The sequence below is a fragment of the Cladosporium halotolerans genome (genome assembly GCF_011745625.1).
Source record: "Cladosporium halotolerans strain TM138-S3 chromosome Unknown Sca9, whole genome shotgun sequence".
Lineage (NCBI taxonomy): Eukaryota > Fungi > Ascomycota > Dothideomycetes > Cladosporiales > Cladosporiaceae > Cladosporium > Cladosporium halotolerans.
In genome coordinates this window covers 533544-548379 of record NW_027191460.1, presented here as the reverse complement: position 1 = coordinate 548379, position 14836 = coordinate 533544, and the positions used below count along the sequence as shown (strand labels likewise).

Sequence of the window (14836 nt, the reverse complement as noted above, 5' to 3'; positions counted from 1 at the left end):
TCAATGTCCGCTATCTACGACACCATCCAATCGATCCAACTCATTGGGCATTTCACTGGCGAGTTTCAACCCATCCAGACCGGGCACGAGTCTCACATGCAGATTTTTTGCAGCATCGTCGATCTCCTTTTCCCGAGTGAGGTGGCCATGGCGGGCTCGCAGCTCAGGATCGAGGCCATGGAACAATGCGGTTGGAAGGCTGTTCTTCCACACGTGTGTCGGTGGCTTACCGTAGTGAGCCTTCAATGCAACAATCACCACAAAGAATATGCAGAGAATGTACAGCAGCACGGACAGTGTGATCCAAGCCCATTCAACATGGATGTACGGCTCGCTGATGAGTACCACCCCCGGTGCGGTCTCGTTGGAGGCAGTACGAAGCGATGCTGTCATCGCACTGGCGACGTTGGCCATAAGCCGCTGCAGCCCATCTTCGCCATCCTTGAAGGCTTCGTCGATGCCTTGCAACTGGTCACTGGTTTGGAAGCTGTCCGCGTCTGGACCACCCCGATATCCAGTACCTGTGAGCTGTCGATCCAGCCAGTTCGTCATCAGCACCTGAGGATCATGGCCGACGCGGAAGACTCTGTACACATGCAAAGATCAGAGCGGACATGTCCCATCTCCATGGACCACATCGAGACCAGTGGCCTCTTACCCACTTGTAAGCGTTGTGAAAGAATCGGAAGGGTGTATTTTCGTGATCCTCATCGTCTAGCTTACGTTAGCCAAAGCCTCGCGCAAACACTGTAATGAATGCACGTACTTGAAGCTGAAGGTAAAGCGTCTATGTACTGGACATTTTGGTTGGCTTCCGATCGTTCCGGCTGCCCTGGGACTATCTGACTGAGCTCGTTTACGAGGACTGGCTCTCGGATGCGAGAGTCTGCGTCGGCGCTCGACTCGCGACTTGGATGAGGGTCAACCCATCGCTCTGGATGCATTTGATCAAAGTGATCCGGCGCTTCCAAGCCGAAACGATCCTCTTGGAAAGCGTCGTCATCTTGAAGTCTGCCTTGGACAGAGTTCGCTGACACAGGAGATATCGGCCCTGGATGAGCATCGTGAGTGTCCTCGCCATTTCCAGTTTCGCCGGCTGCAGGATCTCCGCTCATGGCCAACGATCTACAATTGGATTTCAATGATGATGAAAAAATGCGATAAGCTATGCCCAGTACTGTGAAGGTCTCAGCGTCTTCTTATATCCTTGATCAAGAATCAGGCTGAGGTACAGCCGTAAAAGCTCAGCCTCGTCCACCTGCATGGAAGCTACTCGCACAAAAATTACATCCTGCATGACACGGATTCCGCATTCAGCTTGTACTTCTTCTAAATTGATGGTGCCCAAACCTCCTCGTTGATGAGCGATTACTTCGGCAGCCCGTCCAGCATGTCTAATCGATTCGATCCTGATGAGCGTCCAGCTTTTAACGGGTGAAGTGTGTGCAAACAATATTGGTGGGTCAAATCAAGACGCTAACGTTGGGCCGCATATGCTGTGCGACAGACAGGTGTCTCTTCTTGGGTGTATCCATCGGGAGTGGCTACTTCAAGACCAGAACTAATGCACGAAACTATAAACCACCGACCTGTGATAACATGACAATTGAGCAGAATTTACGAGGGGCTTGGAAACAAAGTGGCAAGTGACAAAACCTCCGCCTTCGATGTCGTCTCACGTCTCGTGGACTCCGCTGTCACGCCGCAGCCACAACTTACTGGCTCGGCTAAATGAAGGCCATCAGATGGTACCATGCTGAGGGTGCAGAGCTCCGTCGCAAGGGTCGGAGGGTACCGTATCCTCCGATCGTGACGCGGACCTGATGTCTGATGATCACCGGAAGACTGATGTCCACGACTTGTCGCTAGTCTTCTCCGCGAGACATTCACCGATCAAACCTCCGCCAATCTCACTGGGACTGTTCGGGGCCTTAAAACATATTTCTTTGGAACTTCTCGAGCGCAGCTGCAATCACCTCCAAAAGGCTTCGCAAAGCGGCGACGACGGTTTCACAGCATTCTCCCTTGGCGGCTATCGACACACCGCGGTCGAAACCTGTAAGGACAGTCAAGATATCCGTACACTCATGCTGCTCCTTTACCTGGTCATCACCGTCCGCCATTAAATTGAGTCGGAGATGACCTTTAGCGCTAATGGTGCTCGAGCTTCTGAGAATAATAGCACAACAGCATTTGCTGAGCGGATTCCGGTCAGTCTTTCAACAAGCATGAGAGGGGAAAATCCACCCTTGATCTGAGTACGCAGCATTATGGCCTCGTTCGCTGAGGAGTCCGATTGACGCCTTTTGGGATTCACGGGGCTCATGGACCACTTGTAATGGACTGTCCATCTGGTGAAGCGCAAGGCGGGACAAGTAGATGCTAACAGCGGGGAGAGAGAACGCATTTGTCCCAAGGGCTCAGTGTGGTGTCAATTTCTAGAGGACAGTTCACGGCCTTGCTCATGTGTAGGTAGGTGCTGCAGTCATTTGTGAGCGAGCTTACTCGCCGAGGTTCACACAAGCTGCCCACATAATATGCCGTTGGTCGTTAAGCTTCCTTCGTTATCGTCGTCGAATTGCTGAGTCTTGTTTCCGAGCATCCGCAATGGCCATGGTCGAGCACCCGATTTGAGTCTAGCATTATACTGGACGACTCACACTCCCAGTTCACAAAAACTCCACTTTGGGGTTTTTTATCCGCACATACAAGCCCAGCTGCGACCTTCGTAGTTACAAGCCAGGGAGCCCTGTATTGCAGGCGAAGCAGCCAGTACCTCCATTCTGCATATCTCTCACCCCTCCATCTCCTTCCCCCTCTCCCACTCCCCCAAAAGCCTCTCAAACCCCTCATCCTCCCTCTCAAGATCCAGCCCCTTCCCCTCCGGCAAAAACCAATAAATCCCCGCCGTCAGCACACCGACCGCACCCGCCAAAAAGAACGTCGAAGCCGGCCCCGCGCCCTCCCTCAACGGCGTGAAAACCTGCGTCCCCACCGCCGCGCCCGCCTTGCCAAACCCCGCCGCGACGCCGTAGCCCATGCCCCGCGCGGCGGTCGGGAAAGCCTCGACGGAGATCAGGCCGATGGTCGCGCCGGGGCCCATGTGGCCGAAGGCCTGCAGGAGGCCGTAGAGGACGACGAAGGCGGGGAGGTGGTGCGTTGTGAGGTCGTCGTAGAGGCCGCCGATGAGGAAGCTGATGGGCACGTAGCCCAGCAGCAGGCCGAGGATGCCGGTGTAGCGGCGGCCGAGGCGGTTGACGAGGAAGGCGCCGACGAGGACGCCGGGGACGGGCATGAGGGCTAGGTAGAGCTGCCAGAGGGCGACGGTGCGGACTGACTTGGAGGGGACGAGGGAGTTGATGATGACGGAGGACATGATGGAGTTGGGGCTGTGGGGTTCGTTAGTTTTCGGCGAGCTGGTGTGGGTTGGGGGAAGGACGTACAAGTTCACGAAGTCGTAGAGGAAGAACGCTGCGGACGTCCCTAACATTCTAGGCCAGTAATTCCGGAGCAACAGGAGCCACGGAATCTGTCGGCGCTTGAAGTTGCTTCGCTCAAACAGCCGACCGTCTTGCATCCGCCACCTGATCAAGACGACGAGAATGGGCAAGAAGATCGAAATGCTGTACATGGCGTGGTACGCAACCGTGAGATTGCTATCACTACCAATGAGACTCATCAGATAGACGAAAGTGCAAATCGGGGCTCCCGACGTAGCCATCAGCGTTGAGATGGCGACCTGGATGGGCCCTCGCTTCGCGTCGAAGTGTTCGTTCGAGCTCTCGATCGCGGCGGCTGCGGAAGTGGGATACTCGCCTGGACATCACGATCAGCACATGCCCTTGCTGGACCTGGCTCGCCCGACTCACCTCCAACACCAACACCAGCAGTGCCGCGAGCAATGGTCATGAACCAGAGCATACTCGCCGGACCGTCGACCTGCAGCGCCAACGCCGACATCAAACTCCCAACAACCACCAGCCCAGACGTCACCAGCATGCCACCCTTGCGACTGAACCGGTCAGAGATAAAGCCAAAGGCCAGAATGCCGATGACAGATCCAACAAGCAGCGAATTGGAAATGCGAGTCTGGCGCTCCGAGGTGTAGACGCTCTTGCCCAGCAGGTGGCTGAAGATCACATTCGTAGACGAAGCCAAGCTCTGCTGATAGCCATCGGACAGGTTGGCGAGAGCGCTGCCGACGATGGTGAGGACGGAGCCGGTCTTGCGGTCCGCGGTGTTGTATTTCTCGTCATCTTTGTTCTCAGCCTCGCGGGACTGCGTGATGAGCGTAGGTTTGTCCGCGGCGGTGCTCATGACGGTGGTGACGAAGGACACCGAATGCTGTGTCCAGCGGGTGAAGTGGTCGGACTGCGCTGAGCCAGACGACAAGCCATCTTAGAGTGTGCTCTGGGAGTAGTCTAAAAGTACTCGTACGCCGTCCCCACTTGACCGCGGGCCCCGGCACAGGGCTGAGGAGTCGTTATCAGCAGACATCGCAGTGCATCTCCGGCGCGCCGGCGTGTTGTTTGAGTTTTTTGCCTTCAGCAGCGCCATGCTAGAGCGCATTGTGCCTGGTGAGAGTCCGACATGCGTGAAGTAGGCACCTGGGACTTGGCAAAAGCTTGGGTTCACGAGAAAGCTTGACCACCACCCTTCGACACAATCATCAGTTTCTCCAGTGGACGGGCCACGGCTGCCGATGCGAATACTGCAACGATCATCATGTCATCGTGTGTGTGGACGACCGGCACCAACGCTCCGAGATCACCAGGGTCCACTTCACCCACAAGTGTGAGTCTGAAAGGTAAATTCAACATCGCACCAACTGTAGTCCGTAGGGCTCTTTCAACCAATGGACGACAATATCCTCGCGAGCATGGACTCCTCATGACATGCTGGCCGTATATCAATGTGCCCTAAAACATATTTACATGACGTTTCTTCTACAGTAACACGTCTACCCACCAACAAGGCCCTGCCAAAGGATCCTCCACGTGAAATGCGCTAAAGTCCCCATCGGACCGACAGACAGCTCGTCTCCTACCTCATCAACGAAGTCTCACAACATAACAACACACGATACTCCCCTCAACACCCCTCATCTCACAAGACCTTAAAAATCGTGACACAAGCCCAAACACGAACGAAATTCCAAAAATTCTCCATTCCATTCCATTCATCTCCACCAAAACTACCTACCTACCTACCATCTCCGACTAATAAATCAGAGTTAAACGTTAAGACACATTCTCGAACAGCATTCTCCCCCTCAGACCCCAAAACCCCTCCGAAAACCTTCTCCCCCCAATGCCCTCCATGATCAAAAACAACCGAAAACCCCGCGCGCAACCGGTGGGCAGAGGGAAGATGTTACAAGACCCCCGACCCCCGAAAGCGCCGGGATGCATTCGGTCTTGCCTCGCCTTGCGTGCCTATGCTGTGATGATGCCCAGGAAAAGTGAAAGGACAAAAAAACTGTAAAACCAACGAAGAAGCGTAAATAAAAGGGGGAATTTTGTTAGGAAGAAGAAAGACCAAAAAAGAAAAAAGAAAAAGGAAAAAAGAAGCCAAGCTCCGCCGTCTCGTTCCGTCAAAGTCGTAAGATGTCTCCCTGAAATGGTAAAAATTGGATTGGGAGCGGTAGCGTTTTAGATTCTTGGAAGCCGTCCGTCGGTCGGGTTTCGTCTGCTGGTTTCCTAGGAAGGGTGCAATTTGCGGAAGGGAAGCGAGTCGAATCGAATCCGTTGTCACAGCTTGCTCAAAGCATCCAGGTACTTTCATAGAAATCGGTCGATAGGATTGTCTAAAACTTCGTGCGCGCCATAGCGACCACGCCGTTCGCCCGCTTGTACGCGCCCGTCATGTCGCCGAACTCGCTGTAGTCGTCGTCGGCGTCCAGCTCCGGGTAGGTCGCGCTGAGGGGCTGCTGGGCGTAGGGATCCTGGGGGCGGGCGCCGGCCTTCTGGGCGACGTCGTGGTGGGAGGTCGAGAAGGTCGAGCCGTACGAGCGCTTGTGCGAGTCGACCGTGGAGGGGTGGCCGATGTTGGAGGTCGGGAAGTAGCTGTTGCCGCTGGTTGGCGTGGCGGTGGCGGGAGAAGCGGGCTCGAGGGCGTGGGATATGGGAGGGAGGGTGTAGCTGAAGGGCTTCGCGGAGAGGGGAGGTGTGGGTGCGGTAGTGCGGGTTGGCGGCTGGATTGGCTCGGGGGGAGGCGCGCGTGTGTGTTGCATCTCTTGGGGCGGCGCGTAGTATTGTTGTTGTGGTTGCGGTGGCGGCTGGGTCTGATACGACTGGGCTGTGCTCTGGTACGTATGAGGGTTGTAGGGTGCAGGAGCCGGTTGGGTGTGCACTGCCTGAGGCTGCATTGGTGGAGGAGCATGGTGGACTGATGGTCGGTGGTAGTCGGGTTGAACAGGCGCGGACCATTCGACACTTGGCCTATGGGCGTGACCGCTGGGTTCGGCTGGTACAGGCGCGTACTGCGGCTGCGGAGCGGGTGCTGGAGCTGGTTGATATGCAGGGTAGCCATTTTGCTGAGGTGCAGCAGGAGCGACGGGATAACCTTGGGGCTGGTGGTATTGGGCGGGAGGTGGCTGCAAAGGCGCTTGCGGTTGCTGCATGTAGGGCGGTTGCGAATATTGTTGGCTGGGCGAGGGTCCATACGATGATGCCGGGATGACTCCACTCTGAGGGGTGTGCGGTGCGGTGCCGGAATAATGTTGCTGCGAGTAGTATGCTTGAGCCATTTCCTGCTGTGACTGCCGGCGCGAAATAGACGCGGCAAGGGAGTGATGGCTGGCATTGCTTGCAGATCTAGGTCGGACCGAAGCAGGCTCCATGGCAGGCGGCGGGGCTCCAAGAGGCGCAGCGGTGTAGTTCACAGATGCGTCCGAAGTACGTGCTGCCTTTGCACGCTGTTCCGCGGTCTCTTCCTCGTACTCATCCCACTCCCTCCCGCCGGATTTCGTAGGCTGTCTGCGCATCCTCACATCGCGGCGAATGCGAACACGGCAGCCCTGCTCGGCGACCGTACGGCTGAGGGTGGTGCTTTCAGTGAGACCGGGGAATCGCTTGGCGCTGAAGACCTGGAGGACCTCCGACTTGACTTCCAATCGGTGAGTGACATGAGTATCCGCCGGTGATGAGGCCCTGCCGGAGTCGCGGGGCTCGTCGTGGTCTTCGGTGCGCTTGAGTTCCTCGTACAAGCTGAAGCTAAGGCGGTAGTGACCTTCGTGCCTGACGGACAGATCTGGGAAGATAAAGTAGCCAGCTGGGTCTGGGCGCTCGAGGTAGACCATTCCCGCAACCGGAGTACCGGTGAGGACGGCCACTTTGTTCGGGTCAGTCATGCCACGGGGCTGGGCCAGATGCCGCGCGTGTTCCAAGGTCGCGAAGAGGAAGTAGTTGGCGTTCATCATGAAGGTGATGTCCTCGACCACGTCGTTGGGCTTGACCTCGAGGATCTTGAGCTGCACTATAGGCGGCGGGTCCACGGGTCTGCGGTCGGCCGATGCTGCATGGAGGTCAGTACGGAAGAGGTGCGTTGTGGCAGGGCGGTTGGACATACACTTCTGGCCGGCACCGCATGCGCGGGCACGCATGGGCTGCTGGAGCACCTGAAGCTCATACCGCAGGCTTTTGCCCTCGCGGGTCAGTCTGGTGGTGGAGCTCCTGGTCTCGTTGGTCACGGGGATGGTGCCTGATCTCTCCATGGCGGGCTGAGAAGCGCGCCAGGAGGCGGTCTGTAGGTGGTGTCACGCTCGTGAGCAGGAGCTGGAGTGGGTGTCAGTTCTGCTGTTCACGATCTTTGGTGGCCGCCGCGCGAGATGAATAACAAAGTTCTGGGCAGCGGAGGGAAAGGAGAGGTAGCGAGTCCGGGAAGTCGGCGTTGGTATGAGGTACCGCGCAGACGGGACGAAGGAAGGTCCCAGGTGGCAGGCTGACGCGAGGACGCAAGGACGGCACGAATGGGCGAGATGGCACTCACAATCAAGGCAGGAATTCCGTGGGAGATTGCCGCGGTTCGCGCGGTCGGGACAGGCGCGGCTGGAAGGTGCGGATGAACGAGAGGAGGGCGAGCAGAGCAGCGAAGATGGAAGGCGATGGGAGGCGAAGTCGAAGGTAGCGAGTCGCGCGGCGTTCGAGTGCCGGAGGGTTTATGGGCGTCTCAGCTGGGCGGCGCTGGTGATGACCAGGTGGGCGGGCGTGCAGGCCGGGGAGCGAACGGGCGAGTAAGCAAGGTGGCGTGGTAATGCACTGATGAGCCTCTAGGACGGCGGCTCGCACACGAGGGGCGCCGGCGCGGTGAGTGGGTGGAGGCGGGCGTGGATGGCGCGAGTGTGGTGTGGTGTGGTGTGGTGAGGCGTGGTGTGGAGTGTGAAGCGAAGGGACGCGGCGACAGGCACAGCAAAGAGGCGGCGCGCGTGGTGTCGTTGCGGCGCAGAGGGCAGAGGGGAGCGCAGCAGAGCAGAGCAATGCAGAGCAGAGCAGAGCAGAGCAAAGCAGAGCTAGGTATCTGCGGTGATGGCGCTGGTCTGGCGCCGGTGCAGGGCAGCGCGAGGTGTTGGCTGCTGCTGCTGCCGCCGCCGCGACACGCCCAGGGCCGGCGGGCGGGGAGCCAATCGTGTGGGATGGGGCGCTGCTAGTGCGCCGACCCGCCGTTAGCGTCGAACTCTGGCCGCGGGCCTAGCGGGCGTTGGCGTGGGTGTGGTGGGAGTGCGCGCGCCTGTCGAGCCTGTGCTGGCTGGCGGGTAGCGGGTCCTTCCTCATCACTGCTCAGCGCTCAGGTGCCCAGGCGAGCACAAGACGCCGCCCGCGACCGCCCAACGGCGTCTGTTGCCTAAGGTATCTACTTGCTGTCGCCTGCGCGCATGCTGCGACTGCTCTGCTGCTGCTGCTGCTGCAAATGTTCTGCCGCTGCTGCTGACCCAGCCCACTACACTACAGCCCGGTAAGGTAGCCTGAGACATGGGTTCGCAGCGCCGTTTCCCCTCTGCCACTCCATCCCGACGGCCCTCACGTCTCTGCGCCTCGCGCCCTGCAGCCTGCACACCGCGCCCGTTAGCCTGCCGTGCCTGCCCGGTAGCTCGCCGCTCGGACGCCATGACGGCTCGCCTGCGGGCCTTGCCGACAACGGCGCCCGTGGGTCCCTCAGCCTGCTCCACACACTTATTAGTACATAGTGCTGTGCCGATCGTCGTCTGCCGCCCGGCCCCCGTCGTCACCGTTGGCCTTGGATCGCCCTGCGCGTGCCTGCCGACCGCTACCTCTCTTCGAGCCTTCGTTCGCGTACGGTAGTCTCGGCAGTCTAATCCCTTATCTGCTTGCACGTAACGGTCTGTAGCAGTCAGTCTACAGTCTATACTGAAGCGTACTGTACTCTACACTCCCCTCAGGACGAGACATGCACTCCCCTTCCTGTGCCGATCGCCCGGCGCAGCACGCCATCCTCTGAAGCAGCCACGGCAGCTTGCCTGATGAGCTGCTGCTGCACCCAGCCGGGCGCGTCTGCACACCTCGCACTCCCCTCCTGCAGCCGGCGTCATGGCGTGCCGCCTCCCCGTCCCTTGTCGCTGCCGTCCCAGCAGAAACGCGCCCACCCATGCCACTGACCCAGACTGCAAACCCACCCAGCGACCGCCGTCCCGGATGGACGAGGACACGCCCCTTCCCGCGCCCCTTCGGACCTTTCACTGTACCGGGCAAGCTGCGCGGCGCTATGGCTGCCACTACTGCGTCCCCTACCGCTGCAAGCCCGCAGAAGCGCTACCTGACATTGGCGCTCCTTCGCGCAGCTCAGCACGTCACACGAAAACGCCTGCACACGCTAGCTGGCCCAAACGCGCCCGCGCCGGCTTTGCGCTGCTGGAGGCCCAGGGTGAGTGGGTGACACGCCACCGCGACTCCCTTGTCCTGGCTCCTGCCCTCCCCTCCCTCCCGTGCGACCGGAGTCGGCCGCCTCCCCGACTCCAGCCTTCCCCGACCGGCGGCGCGGGCCATGTCCGGTTTGACAGAGGCTGCGTATGCTCCGAGAGTCGTCGTCGCATTCGAGGCCCCTTCTGACGCCGCGTTCTGCCCGCCGTCAGCTTTAGGATGCCCGTTAGGTTGCGTAGTGGGAAGCCAAATTCTGCGATGCGGCCCGCCAAGCTGTCAAACTCAGGCAGAAATCAGGAATCTGCACTGCCCTTTTTGGCAACTTCAAAGCCCACCTCGAATCTACAGGTAACGTCGTCGAGGTCAGGTAGGTCTACGTACTGTACATGAAACTTTCAGGCCGACACGGACTGAACGACCGGTCTCAAACCGGGCTGACAGGTCTGATCTTGCCGTAGGCTTGGGCGCTCATCAATCCCATCCTGGCCTGATTCCGACCGCGAGGCGCGCATGCGCTGCATGACTCAGGCGTCATCACAAACCGCCCATGTCTTACTCTCGCATCCGAGCCCAAGCGTCTGACCGACTTCCGCCGCCGAAGCCCTCAATGGCGCCACAGCGGGATGTCCCATCCGCGAAGGACTGTGGAAACGTGGTCGCCTCCCAACCGTCGTGCATCTCGGCGCAGGGTCAAGCTACAGTTTTCACCACCGCAAGCAAACGGGCAGAACGGGGTGCTGCGCGGATCCTCTGTCCAGCCCACGCCCAGCCGCGCCCAGCCGCGCCCAGAGCCAGACGACCAGAGCCCTCGCAAAGCACCAAGCCAGCGCTTGCTCATCCCACGCCTGCAGCCGCTTGCCCTCGCCGCTCAGGGCTCGCCAGCAAAGCCAATCCTGAGCCCTCCGACCTGGCGCCCGGGTCAGCAGCCCAAGCAGCCCTTCCTCCCGGGCTACTGCTTGTCTCTCCTGCGAGCGGCCCATCGAGATCCCAACCGCAACTCTAAACCCAACCCTCAACCACGCGTGCGCGCGTCCGCGCCCTCGCTGCCGGCTCTGCCACGCCTGCGTGGCTCTAATGCAAGCAATAATCGCACACGCGCGCGCGAGGCGAAGCGAGCCGCCCTACAGCAACTTACTGCACATTAGACACGAAACCGTTCTCCCGCCCGGTACTACTGAAACGCAAACATAAAGACGCCGGGTCCCCTCTAAAGAAAGCAACACGCCGCCGACGACGGCCGCCGCCACTCTTCTGAGACTCAGCAGCAGCAGCAGCAATAGTGAGACCCCTTCACGTCCTCAGACAAACACCCAAAAAAAACCGTTACATACCGTGCCCTCGCTACCACACCCGCCCTCCGCAAACGAGAAACCCGAGGCCCCCCAAAAATACCCCCCATTATTATTATAATCACTATCAACTCAACCCATTCCACTCCTCCCAAACACCCTCCCCTTCGTACCTCGTACACCAACCCAACCCAACCCAGCCACAGCCAAAACACCAAACGCCCCAAATCTCCCTCCCCTCCCCTCCCCACCGCGCACACACACACCCAAGTCACACCGCCGCCCGCCCCGGCGGTCGTCTGTGCGCCCGGACCGCGCGGGCCCGCAGCCTCGCCTCGCTTCGCTTAGAAGGTTCGCGGCCGCCGCCGCCCTTGGCGCGTGGGGTCGTCCGAAGCCTAAAGCCTAATAAGCAGCGAGGAGGATTCGCGAAAGGGCAAGGCGTGAACGCTGCGATCTGCGAAGAGCGCAAGGTAAGGTACGGTACATACTGGAGCTCCCCTCAGCTCGGGTTTGGGTTTGGGTTTGGGTTTGGGCGTGCTCGGCGGCTCCGGGCGGGAGGGTTTGGGGCTACTGTACATACATACATACATACACGGTAGTGAGTTGTGTGTGTAGGTAAGGTAGGCTGCTGGATTGGTTGGATCGGACTGTGCTGGATTGTGCTGGCCACGGGGGCGATAAGGAGATAAGGCGAGGCGGTGGTGCTTCACGGTAGGTACTGTAGGTGCTAGCCTACTAGGTAGGTAGTTTGACGCCCTTGGGCTGCTGCGCTGCGCTGGACTGAGAACTCGACTTTCGGACCCGGGCCCGGGAATTCGGTCGGAGGTCTTGCTGTTTTGGGCGTTTCGGGGGCTGGCTAGTTGGCTTGTTTGGGGAGGGGGTTGATCGCTATTACTGCGCTCGCTCTGCTTGGGGTTTGCCGTCGCCGGGCGGGCATGGTTTTGAGGGAGACTTGGGTTTTGATTGTGATGTGATGGTGGTGGTGGCGATGGGGAGGTGGGGAGGGGGGGTGTGCGAGTACGGTTTACGAGGTTCGGCGGAGGGGGGTCTGGATTCGGGGGACGGAGTTTGGGGAGAGTTGAGTGTCGTCACCAACTTGGGTTCTACTTTACTTGTCATGAGAATGTCCATGACAGCTTGACGGTCGGAGGGGCGGGAGGAGGAGTTCGTCGCGCTCCTGGAGACGCATCATTGATGCGCAACGATTGTCTTGCGATCGCTGTGCTGAGGACTCACATGGTAGTGAAAGTGAAGCTCGTGGAGAGCGGCTCAATGGTAAGTGTGGAAATCATTCATGGATCTTCTTCGCATCGTTGTGGCCTGGATTGGTTTGTCGCTGTCTCCGTCGTCGTATTCGCAGTCGTCGCCGACTAAAGGTTCAGTCTGATGCACAAGGGGTCAAAGCAGGTATCAGTTGTGTGACTTCGAAGTGCATGCACTTCAGATCATAAGGCATTGAGATATTTTCGACAGACATTGATCGTTCGTTGATGGTTTTCGATCAGTAAAGCATTGTTCACACTGTCTGTGGCTCCCTGCTCGAATGATGCACCTTATTAGTGATTTTTAGGGACTTCAATGCTCAGACCCTTTCCTGAGTCTTTCAGATGAGTGGTAGTAACAGTTCACTCTGGAGCGACGGATCACCGGTATCGGTCACACGTCGGTCAGAGAGCCTCATTCATCTGCATTCAGTCACGATGTTTTGGATGATGGTGTAAATACTTTCACTCGAAATTGGGCATGTGAAATCATACTTATCAGCCACATGATAACTTTATGAGGGACCGCGATGAGGCGCCTTGAAAGGACGATACATTCTTGACCTTCTTACGCCTTTACCTATCAGTCCAACGACCAACCAACTTACCACATCCACGACTAAGGAACTTCATCAACACCACCTCCCCCACAGAGACCACCAATCCCGATCTCACAATGAAGCAGCAAACGAAGCTTCCCGTGCCGAGAAGACTCTACATCAGAAGAGACTTCGAAGACTCACACCCGTACGCGAACGTGAGTTTGCCGACTCGAGCATTGCGGCTTTCAAATCTGATACTGACGTGATTCAGTACGATTCCTCGAATGGGTTCTTCCACCACAAAAGCCAAATGCGATCTCATCGGCCATTCGTCCTCGTCGATGTGAGTATTCCATTTCTGGCTGTTAGTGATGAATAGCCACGAACAGTACTGATGTTACGAAAGACCGTGGTGCCGAGTGGTCCCTACAAAGGCATGACAGCTCTCGTTTTCGCTCCAGCCTCCCACTTCCGATTTATGAAGCTTCCTCTGGAGCTCCGCCAGAGAATTTACAAGCTGGTCTTCCCCGTTATGCCCGAGGTCACCATCGGTGGTTGCTTTGCGTCTGTGGTACACGCCAGCAGCTATACGGATGGCACCAGACGTCCGTCCAGAATCTTTTGCGGCTGTTTGCCGAGGGGAATCACCGCTCTTCTCCGGGTCAACAAAGCTATCTACCTCGAAGCCCGCGAGTTTTTGTGGCTCCCGCAGCACTTCGTGATGCAGTCTATGAGCTCCGCAATCACCTTTCTGCACATTCACGCACGGTACCGCCCGTTCCTCACACGCCTGACTGTCCGCAAGAGCGGGCATCAGCTTGCCGTCGACTTTTACGAAATACTTTGTAGCGCCCCTCGGCTGCGTGAGCTGACCGTCACGATGGCCACACAGGAGCGCAAGTCGCTGAAAGACCACGTCGCGGACCACTGGGAGAGACTCAAAATTTACGTTCTGGCGGACGGCGTGAGCTATGATGAATGTCTGCGCAGACTGGAGATTACGAAGCTGGATATCGGGCCGGCGACGAGGGGCGTGCTGGACGACGAGGGCAAGCCGATCAGGGAGATGACGCCGGAGCTGCTTGATTTGAGTAAGCAGGAGCTGAAGGTGCAGGTGAGGAGGCACTTTGGGCGTTGAAGAGCTTCTCAGACGGGCCTCGAATGACAACAAGTCCCGGCATACGGCAGAGACAGGACGTGACTTGGCTTGGACAAATTTCTTGTGGCATTTGACTGGACTTTGATGAGCTTCGAGCCGATCAGGACGACCAAATGGATTTTGCAAGGCGAATCGAGTCATCCGGGCGATCGACAACACCACTAAAGGACCGATCTGGAATGTCCCGAGCTCGACTCATCGATGCATGGGTCGGCGAAACACCAACCTGGGTAATCTCTTGTTGAAAATCTCAGGCCTGGGTTACAGGCAGAAATACCTTTATTGGTCAACTATGGGGTTGGGGAAGTATGAGCTCGAGCTTGGGCAGAATAATTCAATAGTCCAATACATACAGCCGTAAAGCTATTTGATGAGTCTTTTGCTCCACGAGCGTTCCCCGCGTCATCTATAATTCACATCCGTTTCTGTCCCTAGACTCTCAATTTGGGCCATTCGATTATACGATGAGAATTCGCATGCGCAGAGTCGCAGGCTAAGAGTATAGTGAGTTTTCAAGAAGCAAATCAACAGGCATTTGTTGTCTGAGCGGCGTGCAAGTGAGGGTTGTTAGGGTAAGGGTTGGGGTAATGAGCGACTTTGTCAGGTACGAACATTAAAGCCTTGACGTCTAGTCTGGGGGTGTTTTTCATGTCTTCCATTTCCGTTCCTTAGGTGGTGTCCATCATTGCGTTTGGAAAATACTGCTCTT

The 14836-nt window shown here is 57.8% G+C and overlaps 4 protein-coding genes across 4 annotated transcripts; 1 reads left to right on the top strand and 3 right to left on the bottom strand.

Moving 5' to 3' along the window:
• WHR41_03636 (uncharacterized protein) lies at positions 1-1115 on the bottom strand (the record flags this gene model as incomplete). The annotated part of the gene is made up of 3 exons (XM_069372242.1): positions 1-586; positions 663-714; positions 767-1115. 3 exons carry the CDS (start codon positions 1113-1115, stop codon positions 1-3), a joined length of 987 nt encoding a protein of 328 aa, XP_069230736.1.
• Positions 1116-2794: 1679 nt separating this feature from the next.
• Positions 2795-4317, bottom strand: WHR41_03635 (uncharacterized protein; the record flags this gene model as incomplete). The annotated part of the gene is made up of 3 exons (XM_069372241.1): positions 2795-3389; positions 3444-3816; positions 3870-4317. The coding sequence occupies 3 exons, from the start codon at positions 4315-4317 to the stop codon at positions 2795-2797; spliced, it is 1416 nt and encodes a 471-aa protein (XP_069230735.1).
• Positions 4318-5552: 1235 nt separating this feature from the next.
• WHR41_03634 (uncharacterized protein) lies at positions 5553-8520 on the bottom strand. The gene is made up of 3 exons (XM_069372240.1): positions 7990-8520; positions 7570-7775; positions 5553-7515 (listed from the first exon to the last, which is right to left on the bottom strand). Exons 2-3 carry the CDS (start codon positions 7712-7714, stop codon positions 5807-5809), a joined length of 1854 nt encoding a protein of 617 aa, XP_069230734.1. The 5' UTR covers positions 7715-7775; positions 7990-8520; the 3' UTR covers positions 5553-5806.
• Positions 8521-13102: 4582 nt separating this feature from the next.
• Positions 13103-14502, top strand: WHR41_03633 (uncharacterized protein; the record flags this gene model as incomplete). Its single annotated transcript, XM_069372239.1, has 3 exons — positions 13103-13183; positions 13240-13311; positions 13375-14502. The coding sequence occupies 3 exons, from the start codon at positions 13103-13105 to the stop codon at positions 14104-14106; spliced, it is 885 nt and encodes a 294-aa protein (XP_069230741.1). The 3' UTR covers positions 14107-14502.
• Between the last annotated feature and the right edge of the window lie 334 nt (positions 14503-14836).

Coding starts and splice junctions, on each gene's coding strand:
- WHR41_03634 (XM_069372240.1), bottom strand. CDS start 7,714: ATGGAGAGATCAGGCACCATCCCCGTGACCAACGAGACCAGGAGCTCC. Junction 7,516..7,569: donor ATGCGGTGCCGGCCAGAAGT/GTATGTCCAACC, acceptor ACCTCCATGCAG/CATCGGCCGACCGCAGACCC.